This window comes from Somniosus microcephalus, chromosome 3, assembly GCF_052327205.1.
Source record: "Somniosus microcephalus isolate GS21.2 chromosome 3, FLI_Smic_1.0, whole genome shotgun sequence".
Taxonomy (NCBI): Eukaryota; Metazoa; Chordata; class Chondrichthyes; order Squaliformes; family Somniosidae; genus Somniosus; species Somniosus microcephalus.
Genome location: NC_140989.1, coordinates 108,266,148 through 108,289,583, shown reverse-complemented (window position 1 = coordinate 108,289,583; position 23,436 = coordinate 108,266,148). Strand labels below are relative to the sequence as shown.

Here is a 23,436-nt window from a genome sequence, read left to right as displayed (position 1 = left end):
TCATCCAGGGAGCTCTCGCTTTGGATGCCATGCCTTTCCCCCTCATAAGAATATGTCTAGACTGTACCAAAATCATTTCATCTTTGAAGGCCTCCCATTGTTCAATTACTGTTTTTCCTATCAATTTTTAATTCCAATCCCTTTTCAACTCACTGAAGCTAGCCCTCCTCCAGTCAAGTATTTTTATATTTGATTCTGCCTTGTCCTTTTCTATAATTATTCTAAACCTAATCATATTATGATCACTGTTCCCCAAATGCACTGAAACATGCTCCACTTGCCCCACTTCGTTCCCCAGAACTAGATCCAGCTCTGCTTCCTTCCTTGTTGAGCTGGAAACATACTGATCAAGAACCCTGAGCTTGAGTTCAAAGGTGGGAGCACGTCCTGCACACGTGGTTATCCAGGACACATGAAGCGTCCTGGTGTTCCTACATGGCACAGGAATTGCAGGCAACAGGTCTCATCTGTCCCATCATTTTTCTTAAAAGAAATCCCTTTAGATGTAATTCATTACTCTGATTATTTATATATTTACTGTTGCCCCTTGATTAAAGCATTTAGCAGCTCCTTCGCCCTCTGCACCGTATTCCTGTTGCCACTCCATATAGCAGATACGCCCAGCTCTGTGCACACATCTGTTTTAGTTCAAAGCCTGTATCTGTTGAAGTAAATCGTCCATAAAATCTAATCATTCTCTCAGTTTCTCCGTCGCATCTGTTCCAACAATGACACCTTCCACACCAGTGCTTCAGATATGTCTTCCTTTTCCCTCACCTGAGGATTCCCCTCCACTGTGGTTGACCCATGTCTGTCCCATTTCCCACACTTCTGCCCTCACACCTTCCCCTCCCTCTCAAAACCATGATAGGGTCTCGTTGTCCTCACCTTCCACCCCAACAGCCTCCACATTTAATGGATCATCCTTTGGCATTTCCGCCACCTCCAGCGCAATGCCACCACCCAATAAATCTTCTTCTCCCCTCCCCTATCAGCATTCTGAAGGGACTGTTCCCTCCACGATACCCTGGTCCACTCTTCTATCACCACCAACACACGCTCCCCTTCCCATGGCACCTTCCTGTGCAAGCGCAGAAGATGCAACACCTGCCCTTTCACCTCCTCCCTTCCCAATGTTCAGGGACCCAAACCCTCTTTCCAGGTGAAATAGCGATTTACTTGTACTTCTTGCAACTTAGTATACTGTATTCGCTGCTCACGATGCGGTCTCTTCTACATTGGGGAGACCAAACGCAGATTGGGCGACCACTTTGTGGAACACCTCCGTTCAGACTGCAAGCGTGACCCTGAGCTACCAGTCGCTTGCCATTTTAATTCTCCGTCCCACTCCCATTCTTACTTCTCTGTCCTTGGCCTCTTATACTGTTTCAATGAAGCTCGAGGAACAGCACCTCATCTTCCGATTAGGCACTTTACAGCCTTCCGGACTCAACATTTATTTCAATAACTTCAGATCATAAACACTGCGCCTATTTTTTTCAGACAGCAGGTGCTGGTAATGCTTCTGCTGTTACCATTTACACCTCCTGAAGACCCATCTTTTGTTTCTTTACTTGTCCCATTACCATCCCCTTTTTGCCTTGCACCATCATCTCTTTTGTCATTTAATCACTCCTGCCTTCCACCCTATCACAGACCTTCCCTTTGTTCTTTCCGCCTCCCCGCTTTCCCTGACTTTGTACTTGCTTATAAACTGTTAAATCTCTAACTTCTTCCAGTTCTGATGAAAGGTCATCAACCTGCAACATAGGCCGGAATTTTCCTTACCTAGGCAGGTCGGTTGCGTGCGGGTCGCACGGTGGGTCGGAACCACGTTGTTCTTATCATTCCACGCCTCAGAGTGACTTTCAGTTAATGGAGTCTATTGAGGCAGGCCTGCGCATTTCCCAAACCTATTACATGGTGCATGTTTGGTAACATCATCAGTGACTCATTTCCAGCGGAAATATTTAAAGCAGCCTGGGCCACATCGTATTTAAAGGTTCATCTAGACGTGTGCAGGGAGGATATATCACCATCTGGTTATTGCTCAGACTTGCAAAGATGGCTTCAGAAAGACAGAGGGCTGCACCCAGGTTATCAGATGACCCCCTACATAGTCTTGTGGAAGGAGTCGGAGCACACAGGGAGGTCCTCTTCCCTGCTGATGGGCAGAAGAGACCTCCCCAGGAGACAAAAAGAGCCTGGCTCCAAATTGCAGAGGAGGTCAACAGCAGGGATATTGTCAGGAGGACCTGGGTGCAGTGCCGCAAACATTTCAATGATCTCACGAGATCAGGAAAGGTGAGTGCAACACCACATCCCCATCACTCTGCCTTCCCAAGCCTGCTCCTGCACATCATTACTCACACCAACATACCTTAGACGTCCACCCATCCCTCTCTCTCTATGTATATACTCACATCCCCCTCTGACGAACCACCCCTCACACTCACCCTCATCCTAATGCAATCATACCAACTAACACACCATTTGGCTTTGGCATTGGCACCATACTCCTTCATACTCACCCTCTACAGATGTAACTCACACATTCCTTACACTCAAGTCATCAGTCACACTCAAACTTCTCTTCTTTCCCTCCTTGGAGGAGAAACGAGTGCACAACAGGGAAATGAGCGCACAACAGGGAGAGGGAGAGAACCGGAGGTGGCCCTCCATCCTTCGCCACTTTGGCAGCAGCAGAGGAGGTCGCCCTGGAGGTGTCAGGAGCTGCTGGCGGTGGGAGACGGAGAGAGGGGGACATCTCAGCAACCTAGTGACAGAATTACATATTATACAGCCACATAGCATACAGCAGTCACTCATATGAGGGCTAATGTCAGCAGCCAGTGAATGTTCATCATGTACATAATGATCTTACCCATTCTTAATATGACATTTCTAAATCCTCTCTTTACTCTCCCACAGGTCCATTAAGAGCACCCCCCACCCACCTGCCTCCCCTCAACTGTCCAGCCAGAGGAGGAAGACGACTCCTCAGAGGACCCTCCAGCCTCTGAGGGTGCACCATCACCAGACAAAAGCGCACCCAGTCGTGCTCCCCTTTCACCGACTTTTACTGCTGACCCACCTCCAATCCCGCACACACGGCAGCGGGACAATTCTGGCCACTAACTCTGTTTCTCTCTCCGCAGATGCTGCCTGACCTGCTAAGTATTTCCAGCATTTTCTGTTTTTTATTTAAGATTTCCAGCATCTGCAGTATTTTGCTTTTGTCCTATAATCTAATTGGTAAAAATGTATATCTTGTTTATGTGAGTGGGTCTGTTATGAATTAATAATCTCTTACCCCTAGTCCTGAAGCATTTAATTTGTTCCTGATGTAAAGGAGATCTAGTGAATGGAAGTAGGCCAGCAGGGATATCTGCTTCTATAGCTTGGATGTATTGCATAATTGGGTGTGCTACACACAGGAACAGATGGATAGAGAATGAACCACAAGTACAGAGAGACAGAGAAGGCACACGGGAACAGAGAACCATAGATAGACACAAGTCCGTTGTTGGCCTTTTATTATCAAGGATAGAATGTCTCATGGATAAGTTGTGAATGAAAGCATGCTTAAAAAATATAAAACCAAAAGCATTTGGCTGTAACAAAATGCCTACCCTTGCACTTAATGCTTAAAAAAGAGGAAAGATTCTGTTTGCCAGGATCCCTTCTCTTGATCAAGACAACATTTGCAATCTACTTTTAACAAGAATATTGTAATATGATCAAAATGTTAAAAATTTTCATAATGTATAGCCAAAATAAATAGTACCTATTGTAATAGATGACAATCTGGCATGTATCAGAATCTAACCCATAACTATGTCCATGTTATTTGAACACACGTCCAGAACATTCTTTGAGCAAACCAGCGGTATCTATTTCCGACTCAGTTTAACCTCGGGTATTCTGGTTTTGTGCAGTGTGACAGAGGTCAAAAGAACAGTCAGCAAAAGGTTGGAGAGCCAGGCAAGCACAGAAAACTCACCCCATCGAATGAGGATGAAGAAGTTCTGAAAGTGAAAGCAACAAGGAGGGCTCTCCAGGAACAGGTAGACAGCTACAGTACTTGTCTGATCTTTGTTGAACACTGGGATTTTTTTTTCAAAAGAAAATTTACGCTGTTTCACACTGCTCAATGTATAAACCAACCAGGATTGAACTGGAGGGGAGAAAGGTACTGGGGCATATTTTCCTCTTCAGTGTCCAGGATCATGGACAGCTTGTGCCAAAATTTGCGATTAAGTGCTTCTGTCCTGCTAAGCTCTTGTACACAGAGAGAAATCTGCCCCAACAAACTTGAAAACTTTTGGGGGAAAGCCTTTCGATATACACTGCTAATAGGTTAGGTACCCTGTCACGAACATATACATGGAAATTACCTGTTACTACCATCCTCAGCATCCCCAGAGCTCCATTTTGCTTGATATACAGCCAGCAGTATAACTCAGTACTGTCGGCTTACACAGTTCCAAAGAAGGTACTTACAGCATACTTGTGCCATCTGCAGCATAACGTGACCATTAGCTACTCCAAAGATTGTGCTGGAGTTTTGATGCCAAGGAGAACCAAAACAGCTGTGGATCATGATAGCAATGTGCGTAACTAATGCAATGATTAATGTAAATTGAGTCTAACAAAAGATGTTTGCTAAACTTCTAACTTTAAAAAAAATTCATTGACAGGATGTGGGCGTTGCTGGCAAGGCCGGCATTTATTGCCCATCCCTAATTGCCCTTGAGAAGGTGGTGGTGAGCCGCCTTCTTGAACCGCTGCAGTCCGTGTGGTGAAGGTGCTCCCACAGTGCTGTTAGGGAGGGAGTTCCAGGATTTTGACCCAGCGACGATAAAGGATCGGTGATATATTTCCATGTCAGGATGGTGTATGACTTGGAGGGAAACTTGGAGGTGGTGGTGTTCCCATGTGCCTGCTGCCCTTGTCCTTCTAGGTGGTAGAGGTTGCGAGTTTGGAAGGTGCTGTTGAAGAAGCCTTGGCGAGTTGCTGCAGTGCATCTTGTAGATGGTGCACATTGCAGCCACGGTACGCCAGTGATGTAGGGAATGAATGTTTAATGTGGTGGATGGGGTGCCAATCAGGCGGGCTGCTTTGTCCTGGATGGTGTCGAGCTTCTTATGTGTTGTTGGAGCTGCACTCATCCAGGCAAGTGGAGAGTATTCCATCACACTCCTTACTTGTGCCTTGTAGATGGTGGAAAGGCTTTGTGGAGTCAGGAGGTAAGTCACTCACTGCAGAATACCCAGCCTTTGACCTGCTCTTGTAGCCACTGTATTTATGTGGCTGGTCCAGTTAGGTGTCTGGTCAATGATGACCCCCAAGGATGTTGATGGTGGGGGATTCTGCGATGGTAATCCCATTGAATGTAAAGAGGAGGTTTTGTGCAGTGTGACAGAGGTCAAAAGTGTTGTGTATGTAACCTGTTCCACCTTAAGAGAGCTTAAGCCTGTTCCACCTTAAGAGATGTACTACTTTCTCAGGCTGCTGTAGACGTAATACCGGGGGTGAACACACCGGTATATAAGCACTGTGCAGTAATCTTGTATTCAGTATAGTCCCTACCTCCAACCAGTAAAGACCTGTTTTTATTGTTACTCATTAGTCTGTGTCTTAATTAACTAAATAATTCACAGATTTAACACTGGCGACGAGTCAGGTTCTTACCCTGCGGCAGTTATTCCACGGCGGTTGAAGAGAGGTTTCAAACCACACCACCCCACTGGAAGCGACAGGCATTAGGACCCTGAAGCCTCCATCAGCTTGTGAACCGGAGTAGAAGACAGGGCTGGGGAAGACACAGGTACAGGGCGATAGCGATCGGCAGATAAGGGCCGGGCCGCTTTGAAGTGAGGGGCACAGCCGGGCCATCGATCGCAACCACCGATAAGGGCCGCACTCGGGCTGAAAGGGCAGCGGCTGCAGAAATTGAAGGCGCGAGAGCCGCGGTGCACAGCGCGGGCCATCGATCGCGATCGGGAGATAAGGGCTTTGGAGTGCGAGGCGCAGCCGGGCCATCGATCGCAAGCACTGATAAGGGCCGGGCCGCTTTCAAGTGCGAGGCGCAGCCGGGCCATCGATCGCATCCGCTGATAAGGGCCGCACTCGGGCGATCGCGGCGAAGATAAGGGCCGCACTCGGGGGCTGAAGGAAGACGGCGTCGGGGGACGGGTGAAGACCGCCAAGCGCGGGAAAACCGCCATTTTGTGGGCGGAGGACGACGGCAAGAGCGGGAAGCCGCCATCTTTGATAACAAGTAAAGAAAATAAAATCTGAGAAATTGCAAATCTACAATGCCTAAACACGGGAATATTAGCACCTTTGATAGTGACCTCGAAGATTGGGCCATATATGTTGAAAGAGTAAAAAATTATTGTAAGGCCAATAAAATTCGTGACCAAGATAAAGCTCCAACATTATTAAATTTAATGGGTGCGAAGACATACGGGCAATTGAAACACCTGTTATCACCAGATGAACCGGCGGATAAGACGTTCGATGAGATTGTTACTGTCCTGAAAGATCATCTAAACCCCACGCCGCTGATGCTAGCGGAACGATTTAAATTTTACGACAGAAGGCAGCTACAGCATGAAAGCAATGCTGAATATTTGCTGGAATTGCGTAAATTAGCGAAATATTGCCAGTTTGGAACGGGACTGACAGATGCATTACGAGACAAATTTGTGTGTGGTTTATTTAAACAGGATACACAAAAGCGACTGCTCGAGGAGAATGAGCTGACGCTTGAGAAGGCGGTCACTATGGCAGCAGCACACGAAGCCGCAGCGAGAGGCACGGCAGTAATGCAGCTACGGTCACCGGAGCTCAGTGCACACAAATTGGATGTGAGTTCTGGCAAATGTTATCGTTGTGGAAAGACAACGCATGATCAGAACCAGTGTTGGTTTAAAAACCAAGAATGCAGAACATGTGGTAGGCTTGGACATATAGCTAGAGTATGCAGGTCAGGGAAGAAGACCAGCAACAAGAAGTCACCGCAAGGGAAATACGCAAAGGTACACAAGGTGGCCGAACAGGAGTCCGATTCAGACGCTAGCAGTAATGAACTGGCTGGCTTAAGCAGTATTGAACTGGCTAGCTTAAGGGTACTCAACGTTGGTAAGGGTGCAGACCTCCAGACAATTTGGGTTACTCTTCAGATAGAAGGAGTCCAAGTAAAAATGGAATTGGACACTGGATCGGCATTGTCGGTCATGAATAAGAAAGATTACAGAAGGTTATTCCAACATATTCCCCTACAGGATACGGAGATTATATTGACAACCTACACGGGGCAGAGAGTGTACCCCATCGGGACAATAAAGGTTGCAGTGGCCAACAAGGGCGAAGGAAGTCAAATAATGGACTTATATGTGCTACCGGAGGGAGGTCCACCACTACTAGGCCGGGAGTGGTTTAGAAACATAAATATGGACTGGCATTCGCTAAAAGCCATAAAGAGTGAGAACTCGGTGCAGATAATCAGCCCAGACTCTAGAACTGATGATGGTAAGACCAACCCATGTGCAAAAGACAAAGTTTCAGCACAGAATTCCACTGAGCAACAACAACATAGTTTAACAGAGAATTCTGAGTCTGTCAAGTCTACTGATATGCACATTTTTGAGGGACACTGGGCTCGAACTCAACTCCATTTCAAACTACAACAGCAATTAGAACAAATGATTCGCCGTTTTGAGCAAGAGATGAATGAAATAAAAAAGTTCTTTGTTACAGAGTGGGGGAATCTGGAAAGTCAACAGAAGCAACTGATGGAGAAAATGGAACAGGAGCACACCAACCATCTGCGCGAGGAGGCCGAACGAATCAAAGCTGATTCAGGTTCTGAACGTGCGTGCCATAATCTGGTGTCAGAAGAGTTAACGGTCAGCCAACTCCTTCATATGCTGAGGGACAAGACTCTGAAATGGGAAAAACTTGAACACGAGCTGCGATCTTCAAAGGAAAAGGGTTCGGAGCTCTCAAAAGTCATTGAGATGGCTGATGTGACGACACAGACTGAAACGACTGCAACAGAGCAGCCATTGGATGCCAAAAGTACGCTGACTCACGTCAATGTAGAACAACAGACCGCTGAAACAGCTGCTCCGGTAGAGGGATTGCATAGTCCGATCAATCAATCTCCAAAGGAAGTTGAAGTATTAAAATCACAAATGAGGTCACTAGTAAACGACTTGCTGAAAGCCCAGAAAAAGCTGGATGCAGAGGTACACATGAAGAAGTCTCTTCAGGAAAGATGTCTGGATTTGGAACAAGAGCTGGCTAACGTCCAGCTGGGTATGGAGGAAATAGACGACCCTCTCACTGGTCTAGCTCAGGACGACACCGAATATTACCATGACCTGGTGGACGACACCGAATATTACGATGTCCTGTCCTGCCCAGCTTGTAACTTCAACTCCCAAAGTGCAGAAATCATGGAGGAGCACCAAAAGTCTACGGAACATCGGGAGAAGCTGGCTCTACGACGGAAACAGGAGGAAGAGAAGGAGGAACTGCGCATGCAGCTGGCAGCTGTGGCAGCTGACAATGGAGCCCAGAGAGTCTCCAAGAAGCAGAAAAGGAAAGGTAAAAACAGAAGATGACCCATCTGAACCATTATCACCTCTACCAGATCACACACGTGGTCCCTCCGAACGGAGCCAAATCAGTTCGGAAGTTCAAGCTGTTAAATCCATGAAAGGACTATTGAATGAGTAACGTGAACCGACTACACCACAGAGATTGAATCTGTGAACTGTTTTCCGCAGAGACTGAATCTGTGATATGTCACGTTAAACATGAAGTTATATATGTATATATGTTATTACGTTATGTTAAATGGGGGGGATGACTATAAAGCTAAGAAGGGAGGAGTGTTGTGTATGTAACCTGTTCCACCTTAAGAGAGCTTAAGCCTGTTCCACCTTAAGAGATGTACTACTTTCTCAGGCTGCTGTAGACGTAATACCGGGGGTGAACACACCGGTATATAAGCACTGTGCAGTAATCTTGTATTCAGTATAGTCCCTACCTCCAACCAGTAAAGACCTGTTTTTATTGTTACTCATTAGTCTGTGTCTTAATTAACTAAATAATTCACAGACTTAACAAAAAGAACAGTCAGCAAAAAGTTGGAGAGCCAGGCAAGCACAGAAAACTCACCCCATCGAATGAGGATGAAGGAGATCTGAAAGTGAAAGCAACAAGGAGGGCTCTCTGGGAACAGGTAGACAGCTACAGTACTTGCTTGTGATTAATGTGATTACAGTGATTGCCTGGCACTTGTGTGGCACGAATGTTACTTGCCACTTATCAGTCCAAGCCTGAATGTTGTCCAGGTCCTGCTGCATGCGGGCATGGACTGCTTCATTATCTGAGGAGATGCGAATGGAATTGAACACTGTGCAATCATCAGCGAAAATCCCTACTTCTGATGGAGGGTAGGTCATTGATGAAGCAGCTGAAGATGGTTGGGCCTAAGACACTGCCCTGAGGAACACCCGCAGTGATGTCCTAAGGCTGAGATTATTGGCCTCCAACAACCACAACCACCTTCCTTTGTGCTAGGTATGACTCCAGCCAGTGGAGAGTTTTCCCGATTCCTATTGACTTCAATTTTACGAGTACTCTTTGATGCCGCACTCTGTCAAATACTGCCTTGATGTCAAGGGAAGTCACTCTCATCTCATCTCTGAAATTCAACTCTTTTGTCCATGTTTTGACCAAGACTGTAATGAGCTCTGGAGCTGAGTGATCCTGGTGGAACCCAAACTGAGTATAGGTGAGCAGGGTTTTGGTAAGTACCACTTGATAGCACTGTCAACGATGCCTTCCATCACTTTGCTGATGATTGAGAGTAGACTGATGGTGCGGTATTGGCCGGATTGGATTTGTCCTGCTTTTTGTGGACAGGAGATACCTGGGAAATTTTCCAATTTGTCAGGTAGATGCCAATGCTAAAGTTGTAGTGGAATAGCTTAGGTGCGGCTAGTTCGGGAGCACAAGTCTTCAGCATTGCAGCCGGGATGTTGTCGGGGCCCATAGCCTTTGCTCTATCCAGTGCGCTCAGCCATTTCTTGATATCACGTGGAGTGAATCGAATTGGCTGAAGACTGGCTTCTGCGATGGTGGGGACCTCAGGAGTAGGCCAAGATGGATCTTCCACTCAGCCCTTCTGGCTGAAGATGGTTGCACATGCTTCAGCCTTGTGTTTTGCACTCGCGTGCTGGGCTCCACCATCATAGGAACATAAGAAATAGGAGCAGGAGTAGGCCCTTCGAGCCTGCTCCGCCATTCAACGAGATCATAGCTGATCTTCTGCCTCATCTCCATTCACCGGCCCTATCACCATATCCCTTGATGCCCTTACTATTCAGAAATCTATCGAATTCTGTTTTGAATATACCCAATGACTGAGCCTCCACAGCCCTCTGGGGTAGAGAATTCCAAAGATTCACCACCCTCTGTGTGAAGAAATTTCTTCTCATCTCAGTCCTGAATGGCCTACCCTTTATCTAGAGGCTGTGGCCTCTGGTTCTAAACTCCCCAGCCAAGGGAAACATTCTCCCAGCATCCACCCTATCAAGCCCTGTAATAATTTTGTATGCTTCAATGAGATCCCATCTCATTCTTCTGAATTCAAGAGAATACAGGCCTAGTTTACTCAATCTCTTCTCATACGACAGTCCTGCCATCCCAGGAATCAATCTCGTGAATCTTCGTTGCACTCCCTCTGTGGCAAGTATATCCTTCCTTAGGTAAGAAGACCAAAATTGTACACAGTACTCCAGGTGTGGTCTCACCAAGGCTCTATATAATTGGAGTAAGACTTCTTTACTCCTGTACACAAATCCTCTTGTAATGAAGGCCAGCATACCATTTGCCTTCCTAATGGCTTGCTGCACCTGCACATTCATTTTCAGTGACTCATGTGCAAGGACACCCAGGTCCCTTTGAGCATCTGCATTCCCCAATCTTTCACCATTTAGGAAATACTCTGCCTTTCTGTTTTTTCTACCAAAGTGGATAACTTCGCATTTATCCACATTATATTCCACCTGCCACGTTCTCGCCCACTCACTGAGCCTGTCGAGATCCCCTTGAAGCCTCTTCACATCCTCTTCCCAACTGACACTGCCACCTAGCTTTGTATCATCAGCAAATTTGGAAATGTTACATTTAGTCCCCTCATCCAAATCATTGATATAGATTGCGAATAGCTGGGGCCCAAGCACCGATCCTTGTGGGACCCCACTAGTCACAGCTTGCCATCCTGAAAAAGACCCGTTTATCCCTACTCTTTGTTTTCTGTCTGTTAACCAATTCTCAGTCCATGCTAGTATATTACCCCCAATTCCATGTGCCCTAATTTTGTTCACCAACCTCTTGTGTAGGACCTTATCGAAGGCCTTCTGAAAATCCAGATACACCACATCTACCGGTTCCCCTTTGTCTACTCCACTAGTTACATCCTCAAAGAACTCCAATAGGTTTGTCAAACAGGATTTCCCTTTCATAAATCCATGTTGACTCTGCCCAAATTACTATTAGTTTCTAAGTGCCCAGTTATTGCGTCCTTTATAATAGATTCCAGCATTTTCCCAACTACTGATGTGAGGCTAACAGGTCTGTAGTTTCCCATTTTCTCTCTCCCTCCTTTCTTAAATAGCAGGGTTACATTTGCTATCCTCCAATCTGCAGGAACCGTTCCAGACTCTATAGAATTTTGGAAGATGACAACCAATGCTTCCACTACTCCAATGGCCACCCACCTCTTTCAAAACCCTAGGATGTAGGTCATCCGGTCCTTGGGATTTATCGACTTTTAGTCCCATTAATTTTACTAGTACTGTTTGTTTACTATTAATAATTTCTTTAAGTTCCTCATTCTCGTCACACCCTTGGTTTTCTCATATTTCTGGGAGGTTTTTTGTGTCTTCCTCTGTGAAGACAGAAACAAGTATTTATTTAATTTCTCTGCTATTTCCTCATTCCCCATTATAAATTCTCCCGTCTCTGACTGTAAAGGACCTACATTTACCTTTGCCAGTCTTTTCCTTTTCACATACCTTTCATGTACCATGAGCATCCCCATCACTGAGGATGGGGATGTTCATAGAGCCTCCTCCTCCCGTTAGTTGTTTAATTGTCCACCGCATTCACGACTGGATGCAGCAGGAATGCAGAGCTATAATCTGATCCATTGGCTGTGAGATTGCTTAGTCCTGTCTATAGCATGCTGCTTCCGCTGTTTAGCATGCATGTAGTCCTGTGTTGCAGCTTCCCCAGGTTGGCACCTCATTTTTAAGTAAGCCTGGTGTTGCTCCTGGCATGCTCTTCTATGCTCCTTATTGAACCAGGGTTGGTCCCCTAGCTTGATGGTAATGGTAGAGTGAGAGATATGCCAGGCCATGAGGTTACTGATTGAGAAATAACGACAAGTGGCCCTTTTAATGTTGCACTGCTGACATATCAAAGTACTGTGAAGTGTAATAAAACATAAGTCAATATTGGACCATAATTTCTGTTTACAATGGCCAAGTTGTGCGACTGAAATGCAGTGCAATAAAAAGTAACAGCTTAAAGAATGCCTGAATGATCATATCTGGTGCAGTTGTACAGGATGAAATGGGTCACTCTGACTGTGCAGGTTGATGTTGTGGTGTTCAATGTTTAGAATAATATTAACATTGCTCTTAAAGTGTTTTTCTAACCATTTTTTTTATTCATTCGTGGGATGTGGTCATCACTGGCAAGGCCAGCATTTATTGCCCATCCCTAATTACCCTCGAGAAGGTGGTGGTGAGCCGCCGCCTTGAACACGTGTGGTGAAGGTGCTCCCACAGTGCTGTTAGGGAGGGAGTTCCAGGATTTTGACCCAGCGACGATAAAGGAATGGCGATATATTTCCAAGTCAGGATGGTGTGTGACTTGAAGGGGAACTTGGAGGTGAAGGTGTTCCCATGTGCCTGCTGCTCTTGTCCTTGTAAGTGGTAGAGGTCACGGGTTTCGGAGGAGCTGCCGAAGAAGCCTTGGCGAGTTGCTGCAGTGCATCTTGTAGATGGTACACAACGGCAGCCACGGTACGCCAGTGGTGGAGGGAGTGAATGTTTAAGGCGGTGGATGGGGTGCCAATCAAGCGGGCTGCATTGTCCTGGATGGTGTCGAGCTTCTTGAGTGTTGTTGGAGCTGCACTCATCCAGGCAAGTGGAGATTATTCCATCACACTCCTGACTTGTGCCTTGTAGATGGTGGAAAGGCTTTGGAGAGTCAGGAAGTGAGTCACTCACCGCAGAATACCCAGCCTCTGACCTGCTCTTGTAGCCACAGTATTTATGTGGCTGGTCCAGTTAATTTTCTGGTCAATGGTGATCCTCAAGGATGTTGATGGTGGGTGATTCAGTGATGGTAATCCCATTGAATGTGAAGAGGAGGTGGTTAGCATCTCTTGTTGGAGATAGTCATTGCCTGGCACTTGTGTGGCACGATTGTTACTTGCTACTTATCAGCTCAAGGAGCAAGGCGGTTGTTACACATTATTCTGGAATGGCAAACCTGAAGAAGAACGCCGTCTCCATGGGGTAGGCTTCGCCATAAAAAATGAGCTGGTTGAATGTCTCAGAGGCTCCCCTTAAGGAGTAAACGAATGCCTCATGACTCTACGGCTCAACCTAGCCCGGAACCAGCGCGCTACGGTCATCAGTGCGTTTGCCCCAACACTATAAGCCACAGACGAGACCAAAGAGGAATTCTACTCCAGCCTCGAACAATCCCTGTCCCGAGTTCCAATGGGTGACAAACTGATCCTCCTTGGCGACTTCAACGCCAGAGTTGGAATGGACATAGACCTCTGGGGAGGTGTGATCGGCAGAGAGGGGGTAGGGAAAGCCAGCTCCAACAGTACCCTGCTCCTGATGAAATGCTTAGAACATGGCCTTGTCATAACCAACACCTTGTTCCGTCAGATAACAAGTACAAGTATTCATGGCAGCACCCTCGCTCCAAGCACTGGCATCTGCTGGACTACGTCATGGTCCGAGCGAGGGACCGCAAGGATGTCCGCATCACCACGACAGGAGATGGTGACTGCTGGACAGACCACCGACTAATTCGCTTTGTCATCTCCATCAACGTAGCCCCAAAACAGCGGCGGCAACAGAAGCAATGTCGCAGGAAAATCAACGCTGGAGCACTCAAAGACCCTGCTAAGAAAGCCCTATTCAGCCTGCGCCTCACAACCAACCTGACGACTCCCAGTGATTCAGAGACACAGAGTGTCCACAGCGCCTGGTCTGCACTCAAGGCCTCCATAATCAGCACCTATGAAGAGACGCTCGGTCACTCGACCAGGAAACACCAAGACTGGTTCGACGAGAATGACCAGGAGATCCAGGAGCTAATAAGCCGCAAGCGCAAGGCATTCCTGATCTGGAAACAGCAACAGAACTCGAGAGCAAGAAAGCAGCTCTACAGACGCCTGAAGGCCGAGGTCCAACAAAAAACTCGCGACCTAAAGAACAGACAGTGGGTGGAGAAAGCGCAGGAGATCCAGCAGCTAGCCGACAACCATGACGTGCGTGGATTCTTTAGCGCAGTCAAGACCACCTATGGCCCAAGCACCCAAGGTCCCACCCCACTGCGGGTCAAGAACGGAGAGGTACTCGTCAAGGACAGAGAGGCAGTCACTGCCCGCTGGAAAGAGCACTTTGAAGATCTCCTTAACTGAGACTCTGTCTTCGACACAAGTGTCCTCAACTCCATCCTGCAGCATGCTACCCGCCACCACCTCAGCACAACCCCAGCCCGGTATGAGGTTGAAAAGACCATCTGACAACTGAAGAACAACAAGGCCTCAGGAGCAGATGGAATCTCCGCCGAGGCGCTAAAACATGGTGGAGAAGCACTACTGGTGTGAATTCATGAACTAATTTCTCTTATTTGGAAGGAGGAGAGCATGCCAGGGGATCTCAGAGATGCCGTAATCGTGACCATCTTCAAGAAAGGTGACAAGTCCAATTGCGGTAATTACAGAGGAGTCTCCCTGCTGTCTGCCACAGGGAAAGTCATCGCAAGAATCCTCATCAATCGCCTTCTCCCAGTGGCTGAAGAACTCCTCCCAGAGTCGCAATGCAGATTCCGCCCACTAAGGGGCACAATGGACATGATCTTCACCGCGTGTCAACTACAAGAGAAATGCAGGGAACAGCACCAACCGCTGTACATGGCCTTTTTTGATCTCACAAAGGCCTTCGACACCGTCAACCGTGAGGGATTATGGAGTATCCTCCTCAAATTCGGCTGCCCTCAAAAGTTTGTCACCATCCTCTGCCTGCTTCACGACGACATGCAAGCCGTGATCATGACCACCGGATCCATCACAGACCCAATTCACGTATGGACTGGGATCAAGCAAGGCTGTGTCATCACACCAATGCTCTTCTTGATCCTCCTGGCTGCAATGCTCCATCTCACCCTCAGTAAGCTCCCCGCTGGAGTGGAGCTAATCTACAGAACAAACGGGAAACTGTTCAACTTCCATCGCCTCCAGTCCAGATCCAAGGTCGTCCCATCCTCTGTCATCAAATTACAGTATGCAGACGACGCTTGCGTCTGCGCACACTCTGAGGCCGAACTCCAAATCATCGTCAACACCTTCAACTAAGCGTACGAGAGCATGGGACTTACACTAAACATCCGTAAGACAAAGGTCCTCTACCAACCTGCCCCCGCCACACAGTACAGCTCCCCGATTATCAAAATCCATGACGAGGCCTTGGACAACGTGGACCACTTTCACTACCTCGGGAGCCTACTGTCATCAAGGGCAGACGTCGATGACTAAGTCCAATACCGCCTTCAGTGTGCCAGTGCAGCCTTCGGTCGCCAGAGGAAGAGAGTGTTTGAAGACCAGGACCTCAAACTCAGCACCAAGTTCATGGTCTACAGAGCAGTATTGATACCCGCCCTCCTGTATGCTTCAGAGACATGGACCATGTATAGCAGGCACCTCAAAGCACTGGAGAGATACCACCAAAGCTGCCTCCGCAAGATCCTGCAAATCAATTGGCAGGATAGGCGCACCAACATCAGTGTTCTCGCTCAGGCCAACATCCCTAGCATCGAAGCTTTGACCACGCTCGATCAGCTCCGATGGACGGGCCACATCGTCCGCATGCCCGATACGAGACTCCCAAAACAAGCGTTCTACTCGGAGCTCCGACACAGCAAGAAAGCCCCAGGTGGGTAGAGGAAACGCTTCAAGGACATCCTCCAAGCCTCCTTGAAAAAGTGCAACATCCCCACTGACACCTGGGAATCCCTGGCCCAAGACCGCACAAAGTGGAGGAGAAGCATCCGGGAAGGTGCTGAACACCTCAAGTCTCTTCGCCGGGAGCAAGCGGAAGCCAAGCGCAAACAACGGAAGGAGCGCACGTCAACCCAAGCACCCCACCCACCCGCCCCTTCAACCACCATCTGCCCCACCTGTGACAGAGACTGTAGGTCCCGCATTGGACTCATCAGTCACCTGAGGACTCATTTTTAGTGTGGAAGCAAGTCATCCTCAGTTCCGAGGGACTGCCTAAGAAGAAGAAGATCAGCCCAAGCCTGAATGTTATCCAGGTCTTGCTGCATGCGGGCACGGACTGCTTCATTATCTGAGGAGTTGCGAATGAAACTGAACACTATGCAATCATCAGCGAACATCCCTACTTCTGATGGAGGGTAGGTCATTGATGAAGCAGCTGAAGATGGTTAGTTGAGCCTAGGACACTGCCCTGAGGAATACCCGCAGTGATGTCCTAAGGCTGAGATTATTGGCCTCCAACAACCACAACCACCTTCCTTTTGTGCTAGGCATGACTCCAGCCAGTGGAGAGTTTTTCCCCTGATTCCTATTGACTTCAATTTTACGAAGGCTCTTTGATGCCGCACTCTGTCAAATACTGCCTTGATGTCAAGGGAAGCCACTCTCATCTCATCTCTGGAATTCAACACTTTTGTCCATGTTTTGACCAAGACTATAATGAGCTCTGCAGCTGAGTGGTCCTGGCGGAACCCAAACTGAGCATCGGTGAGCAGGTTTTTGGTAAGTGCCACTTGATAGCACTGTCAACAACACCTTCCATCACTTTGCTGATGATTGAGAGTAGACTGATGGTGTGGTAATTGGCCGGATTGGATTTGTCCTGCTTTTTGTGGACAGAACATACCTGGGAAATTTTCCAATTTGTCAGGTAGATGCCAGTGCTAAAGTTGTAGTGCTATAGCTTAGCTAGTTCGGGAGCACAAGTCTTCAGCATTGCAGCTGGGATGTTGTCGGGGCTCATAACCTTTGCTCTATCTAGTGCGCTCAGCCATTTCTCGATATCACGTGGAGTGAATTGAATTGGCTGAAGACTGGCTTCTGTGATGGTGGGGACCTCAGGAGTAAACCAAGATGGATCTTCCACACGGCCCTTTTGGCTGAAGATGGTTGCACACGCTTCAGCCTTGTGTTTTGTACTTGCGTGCTGGGCTCCGCCATCATTGAGAATGGGGATGTTCATGGAGCCTCCTCCTCCTGTTAGTTGGTTAATTGTCCACCAGCATTCAAGACTGGATGTGGCAGGACTGCAGAGCTGTAATCTGATCCACTGGCTGTGGGATCGCTTAGTCCTGTCTATAGCCTGCTGCTTCCACTGTTTAGCATGCATGTCGTCCTGTGCTGCAGCTTCCCCAGGTTGGCACATCATTTTTAAGTACGCCTGGTGTTGCTCCTGGCATGCTCTTCTACACTCCTTATTGAACCAGGGTTGGTCCCCTAGCTTAATGGTAATGGTAGAGTGAGGGATATGCCAGGCCATGAGGTTACTGATTGAGAAATAATGACAAGTGGCCCTTTTAATGTTGCACTGCTGACATATCAAAGTACTGTGAAGTGTAATAAAACATAAGTCAATATTGGACCATAATTTCTGTTTACAGTGGCCAAGTTGTGCGACTGAAATGCAGTGCAATAAAAAGTAACAGCTTAAAGAATGCCTGAATGATTATATCTGGTGCAGTTGTACAGGATGAAATGGGTCACTCTGTCTGTGCAGGTTGATGTTGTGGTGTTCAATGTTTAGAATAAAGATAACATTGCTCTTAAAGTGTTTTTCTAACCATTTTTTAATTCATTCATGGGATGTGGGCATCGCTGTCAAGGCCAGCATTTTATTACCCATCCCGAATTGCCCTTGAGGAGGCCGCCACCTTGAACCGCTGCAGTCCGTGTGGTGAAGGACCTCCCATTGTGCTGTTAGGTGGGGAGTTCCAGGATTTTGTCCCAGCGACGATGAGGGAATGGTGATATATTTCCAAGTCACGATGGTGTGTGACTTGGAGGTGAACTTGGAGGTGGTGGTGTTCCCATGCAACTGCTGCCCTTGTCCTTCTAGGTGGTAGAGGTCGCGGGTTTGGGAGGTGCTGCCGAAGAAGCCTTGGCAAGTTGCTACAGTGCATCTTGTGGATGGTACACACTGCAGCCACGGTGCACCGGTGGTGGAGGGAGTGAATGTTTAAGGTGGTGGATGGGGTGCCAATCAAGCAGGCTGCTTTGTCCTGGATGATGTCGGCTTCTTGAGTGTTGTTGGAGCTGCACTCATCCAGGCAAGTGGAGAGTATTCCATCACACTCCTGACTTGTGCAGGTTCTTAAACAAGTCAGGACTATTTTCAGGTCATTTACATTTTGGTCAGTGAAGTCTAGTAAATTTCCATTGTCCAACATCCTTTCAGTTAAAGATGAGCAGAACCTTGAAATTTAAGAGCTGATCGGCTGCTCCCAGTGAAGAGCAGGGCTTTGTAGGAAACGCCGATTTGGAAAATGCAAACCCGAACGGATTTTCCATCTGTTAATTTAAATGGACAAAAATTAAGGCCCGTGATTTCCCAATCAACGCCCTACAAGATGGCCATGCCTTGCTAGGAGTGCCTGATCGTGGAATCGGCCCTACGGACAAATTTCTGATCCATTTTCATTTGTTTTTCTGGGAAACATCAAACACTGGGCAACTCCCTAATTGTGCAATAGTATATGGGGGATAGTATAAGGAAGTATATTACAAGTAGTAAGATCCTTAACCAAGTGATGAAAGATAGAGTTCTAGGAGTGCAGGTACACTGATCTTTAAAGGTGAAAGTAGAGGTTAAAGAAAAAGACCATAGAGCAGACAGCTGGGATCCTGGGTGTTATACATCGCAGGATTGACTACAAAAGAAAGGAAGTGATGTTGCGTCTGTACAAGAAATTGGTCAGGCCATAGCTGGAATATTGCATGCAGTTCTGGAGACTCCCCTCCCATTATAGCAAGGATCTCAGAGCCATGGAAAAGGTACAGCGAAGATTCATTACAGCTACTGAGATGAGGAGGAATTTCTTCACCCAGAGAGTGGTGAACCTGTGAAATTCTCTACCACAGAAGGCAGTTGAGGCCAATTCATTAAATATATTCAAGAAGGAGTTAGATATATTTCTTAAGGCTAAAGGGATCAAGGGATATGGGGAGAAAGCAGGGACAGGGTACTGAATTTGGATGATCAGCCATGATCTCATTAAATGGCGGAGCAGGCTCGAGGGGCCGAATGGCCTACTCCTGCTCCTATCTTCAGTTTCTACTGCACGAATACCAGTTTCCAGTCTGAAGGGGAGATTTTCCACTTCAGTGCTCCTGGCAAATGTTCCTGGCAAATTTTGGGAGTGCATATCGGGAAATTACATGCACCAGCCATAATTTTCTGCCCATAAAATAAATGCCTGCACCATTTTCCATCATGAAGAGCCTGCCTATATTGGGTGGGTGCATGCATATGAGGCAAAATAGTTACTCCATTGTCTATTATCTCCACCACATTTTCACTGTTTCATCATCTCGATCATTTAATTTAATCAATTTTAGAGGGTTTTATTTTTTTTGCTGTTGCCAGTTGCTTCTCTGTCTTTGTGCCACTTGCTATGGGGCTGCCATCCCCCCCCCCCACCACCACCACTTTAGACTGGGCACAATTAGTTTCCCATTAGGAATTTATCTTTTTTTTTGGAAGAGGAGGAATGTCAGGCAGCACCAAAGGGAGATACAGTCACAAACTGGTGCCCCCCAACCCCTACTGATACTTAGACAGAGGCTCACATACCTGCATTCATCAAAGGAGCAGTGCTTGCGGAGGGTTCACTTCTCAGCGGAAGTCATCACTGAATTATGCCACAATCTGCACCTAGACCTACAGCCCACCTCCATCATCGCACCATGCTGGCTGTAGCTGATTAGCTCACAAGTCTCCTTAACATTTATGCTATAGACCATTCCAGATTGCCACTGGAGATATCCACCTAGCATTAGCCAATCGATGGTGTATGGATGCATCAAGCAAGTCACACACACATTGACTGCTACAGCAAATAATTTTATCTCCTTCACCATGGACAGACAGAACTGTAACTGCAATTTCACGGAGTGGTAGGTTTCCCAAAGGTCCTAGAAGTCACAGATCGCACCCACATGGCCCAACATGGTCTCTTGCTCAATAACACCATCTGTGTCAATGGGAAAAGATTCCTCTCTTGTCAATATGCACTTCATTTGCAATCACCACAATTGCATTATACAAGTGAATGCTCATTTCCCTGGGAGTTTCCACAATGCCTTCATTTTGAGGTGTCCCCATTCCAGCACTCTTAAAGGCAAGTCTCTGGATGACATCTGAGAGATAAACACTATCTTCTGTAGCTGTGGCTGATAACACATGTGCAGCTTCCCAGGACAGGAGCTCAGCACTGGTATGATGAGGTACATTCATGTTCTACAGTCATAATTAAGCATACCATGCACATTGAAAGCACGCTTCTGGTGCCTAGATTGATCTGGGGATGCCATGCAATGTAGTTCTGCTAAAGACACTGGGATTATGGGAAGAGAGCATCGATAAACTCTGCTTCCTTGCTGCTAATTCCATCCCTTTCCCGGCCATTTTCCAGACTGTACCAAATCTCAATATCTTGTTCCACCCAGAGCTGAGCTTCAAACCCCGTGCATCATCCATTGAGATGTTTTACAATTGTTTTCTTGAACCAATTTCCATCAATTTTTTAATTATTAGATTTTGGCTAAAAGTCTGATTTCCGACCTGCAAAAAGAATTCTCCTCCGTGGTCTAAATGGACCCCAAGTAATATGCACATCCTATTAGTGACATCATCATGTACACTGTGTGAAAACATCACTAACTGGATGCATGCGCTTCCTGGGTCTCAACGTTCAGGGTCAAATTTGGGAAGGGAGGCAAGTTTTGGATTAATTGCTATAAATGTGTTGAATTTGGGATATGTTGAGGCCTGCTTGTAAATTGTAAACTTGATTATTGGTCATTATTTAGCGCCATCTGGAGCTTTACAAAAACATGTATAGGCTGTTGAATGCTATGCGTTTACACTACATGGATCTACTGAACAAGAAAGTCCAACAGCAACGCCTTGAAATCAAAGAGCGAGATCTTCAGTTCCAGCGTAACATTGAAGAGCAGGTGAAGAAGCAGGTAATGCATTAATGAAGAACACTGCATAGGTGAGAACATTCTCGCTTGTTAAAATGACATGTACCCTTTGTTTGGGAGACACATTTCAGTGTGTTGTAGGATTCTCAATAGGGTTTAAGAAAAAGGTTATGTTCATACTTGGGGAGTGAAACTCTTGACCTATCCTTTGCTACTTCTGTATAATAGCATAAATACGTTTGATGCCAAAATTCTGCATTTAAAATTCTGTTAGTCAGTGCACAACAAAGCTCAACAGATAATGGTTTATGATGTGAAAATTAATGTGAAATGTCACAAATTATTTTCAATAGAGGAAGGTACTGGAAATGTCACCATCTAGTCATCTTAAATAAGGAGCAATATGGAGTGAATTGATAAAATTTCACAAATTACTCATTTGTCCCTCCATTACAAAATAATAAACAGCAATCAATGCAACATCACAGTAGTGGCAGGGATTAATGCCCCATTACACAATGTAGATATCAATGAGGAATGCCATTTAGCCCATGTTGTGGAATCACTTCCAGCGATGTGCAATGAGTTCAGAGCAATAATGGCCACTGCTAAAGCACAAGATTCGTTCTGCAACATTTTCCTGTTCAGGGGAGTTGTGAGAAACCTACAGTCAGTGCTGATCTGTATAGTTAGGCAGAGAGCTCAGAACCAAGTGACAGCCCCTGCATCCGTTCCTTTTTACCACCTGTCTGCAGAGGTAGGGAGTGAAGCCACTGTGCCGGCAGTCTGTGTCTCCTCAGGCACGTGCTCGACCGCAATAGTCATATTCTGCTGCCCCCAAAGGTGGCGCTGTCTGCGGAAGGCAGTACAGTGTAATAAACAGGATATTAATTAATGCATTTGTGTCCTGGTCATCTGGGCAACTATCCTTAGTAAATCTTGGCAAGTTTACTTTCATGTTGCAGTTGGTTGCGCAAGACTCTTGCATTGCGAGGAAGTGCCACTAGCACGGGGCTTATGCAATATAAAAGCAGCTTTTGTGAGGCACTTTGTCCCTTCTGCACATTATATTTAATTAACTTTGAAGAATTGAAAGCTAACATAGACCAGTTCAGTGGCTTTTTTAAAAAAAAGGTTTGAAAATAGTTTGCATGATACAAATAAATACGTTTTCTACTAAAAAGGTCATGTAAAATGCAAAATTTCACAATTTTTGAAGATATAGCCTGTAAATTTGTTTGTTGAGTATTTCAGTTAAACCTATTAGATAGTGTCAGTGAGGTTGTGACACTGGATGTTTCACGGAGCATGAGAGTCCCGGTGAGGATGTGCCACCTGCCCAGCGGAGGCCGAGGAGAAGGCTACCAATGGCTTCTGAGTCGTGAGACCCAGAACTCACGGGTACTCTCCTGAAAAGAAGGATATTGGTGGAACATTGTACAGGCTCTGAGGTCACTCTTCGAGGACGTGTGGCAACTGACAGGGGTGACTCTTGAGTCTACAGCTCTCATTTGTGGCAACATTAGGGAAGCTTTTCCTTCCTTGCAGGCGCCAATGGAGCAGCTGGAATCTGCAGCCGATCCCTAGCTAAGGAATGCCCTAGCTAAGGTACCTCCACCTCCACAGAAGCACAGACTGCAGCTCTGGTGGCCATAGGGGAGAGAATTGACAGCACACTCCATAAGGCTTCCATCCTGGTGGCCGCAATGCATGCTGCTTTCAATCAGGGCTTTCAGGATTTGGCAGCTGCCATTGGACCAGCCATCCCACTGATCAGTGGGGCACAAATTGGAATGGTGACAGCAGTACATGCCAGGCCCCTGGTCCTTCCCATCAGAATACAATGCCACTGGGACATGGGAGGCAACACCAGGCTCCCCAGGAACAGGCTGTGG

At 46.8% G+C, this 23,436-nt stretch overlaps 1 protein-coding gene across 1 annotated transcript in view; it reads left to right on the top strand.

The window, feature by feature from the left end:
• The window catches only part of LOC147121253 (uncharacterized), a 208,917-nt gene that overhangs the window by 69,456 nt on the left and 116,025 nt on the right, over positions 1-23,436 (top strand). The window contains exons 3-4 of the mRNA XM_085981466.1: positions 3,939-4,067; positions 21,425-21,583. Coding sequence (XP_085837592.1) covers positions 3,939-4,067; positions 21,425-21,583 — 288 coding nt within the window. The remainder of the gene's footprint in view (positions 1-3,938; positions 4,068-21,424; positions 21,584-23,436) is intronic.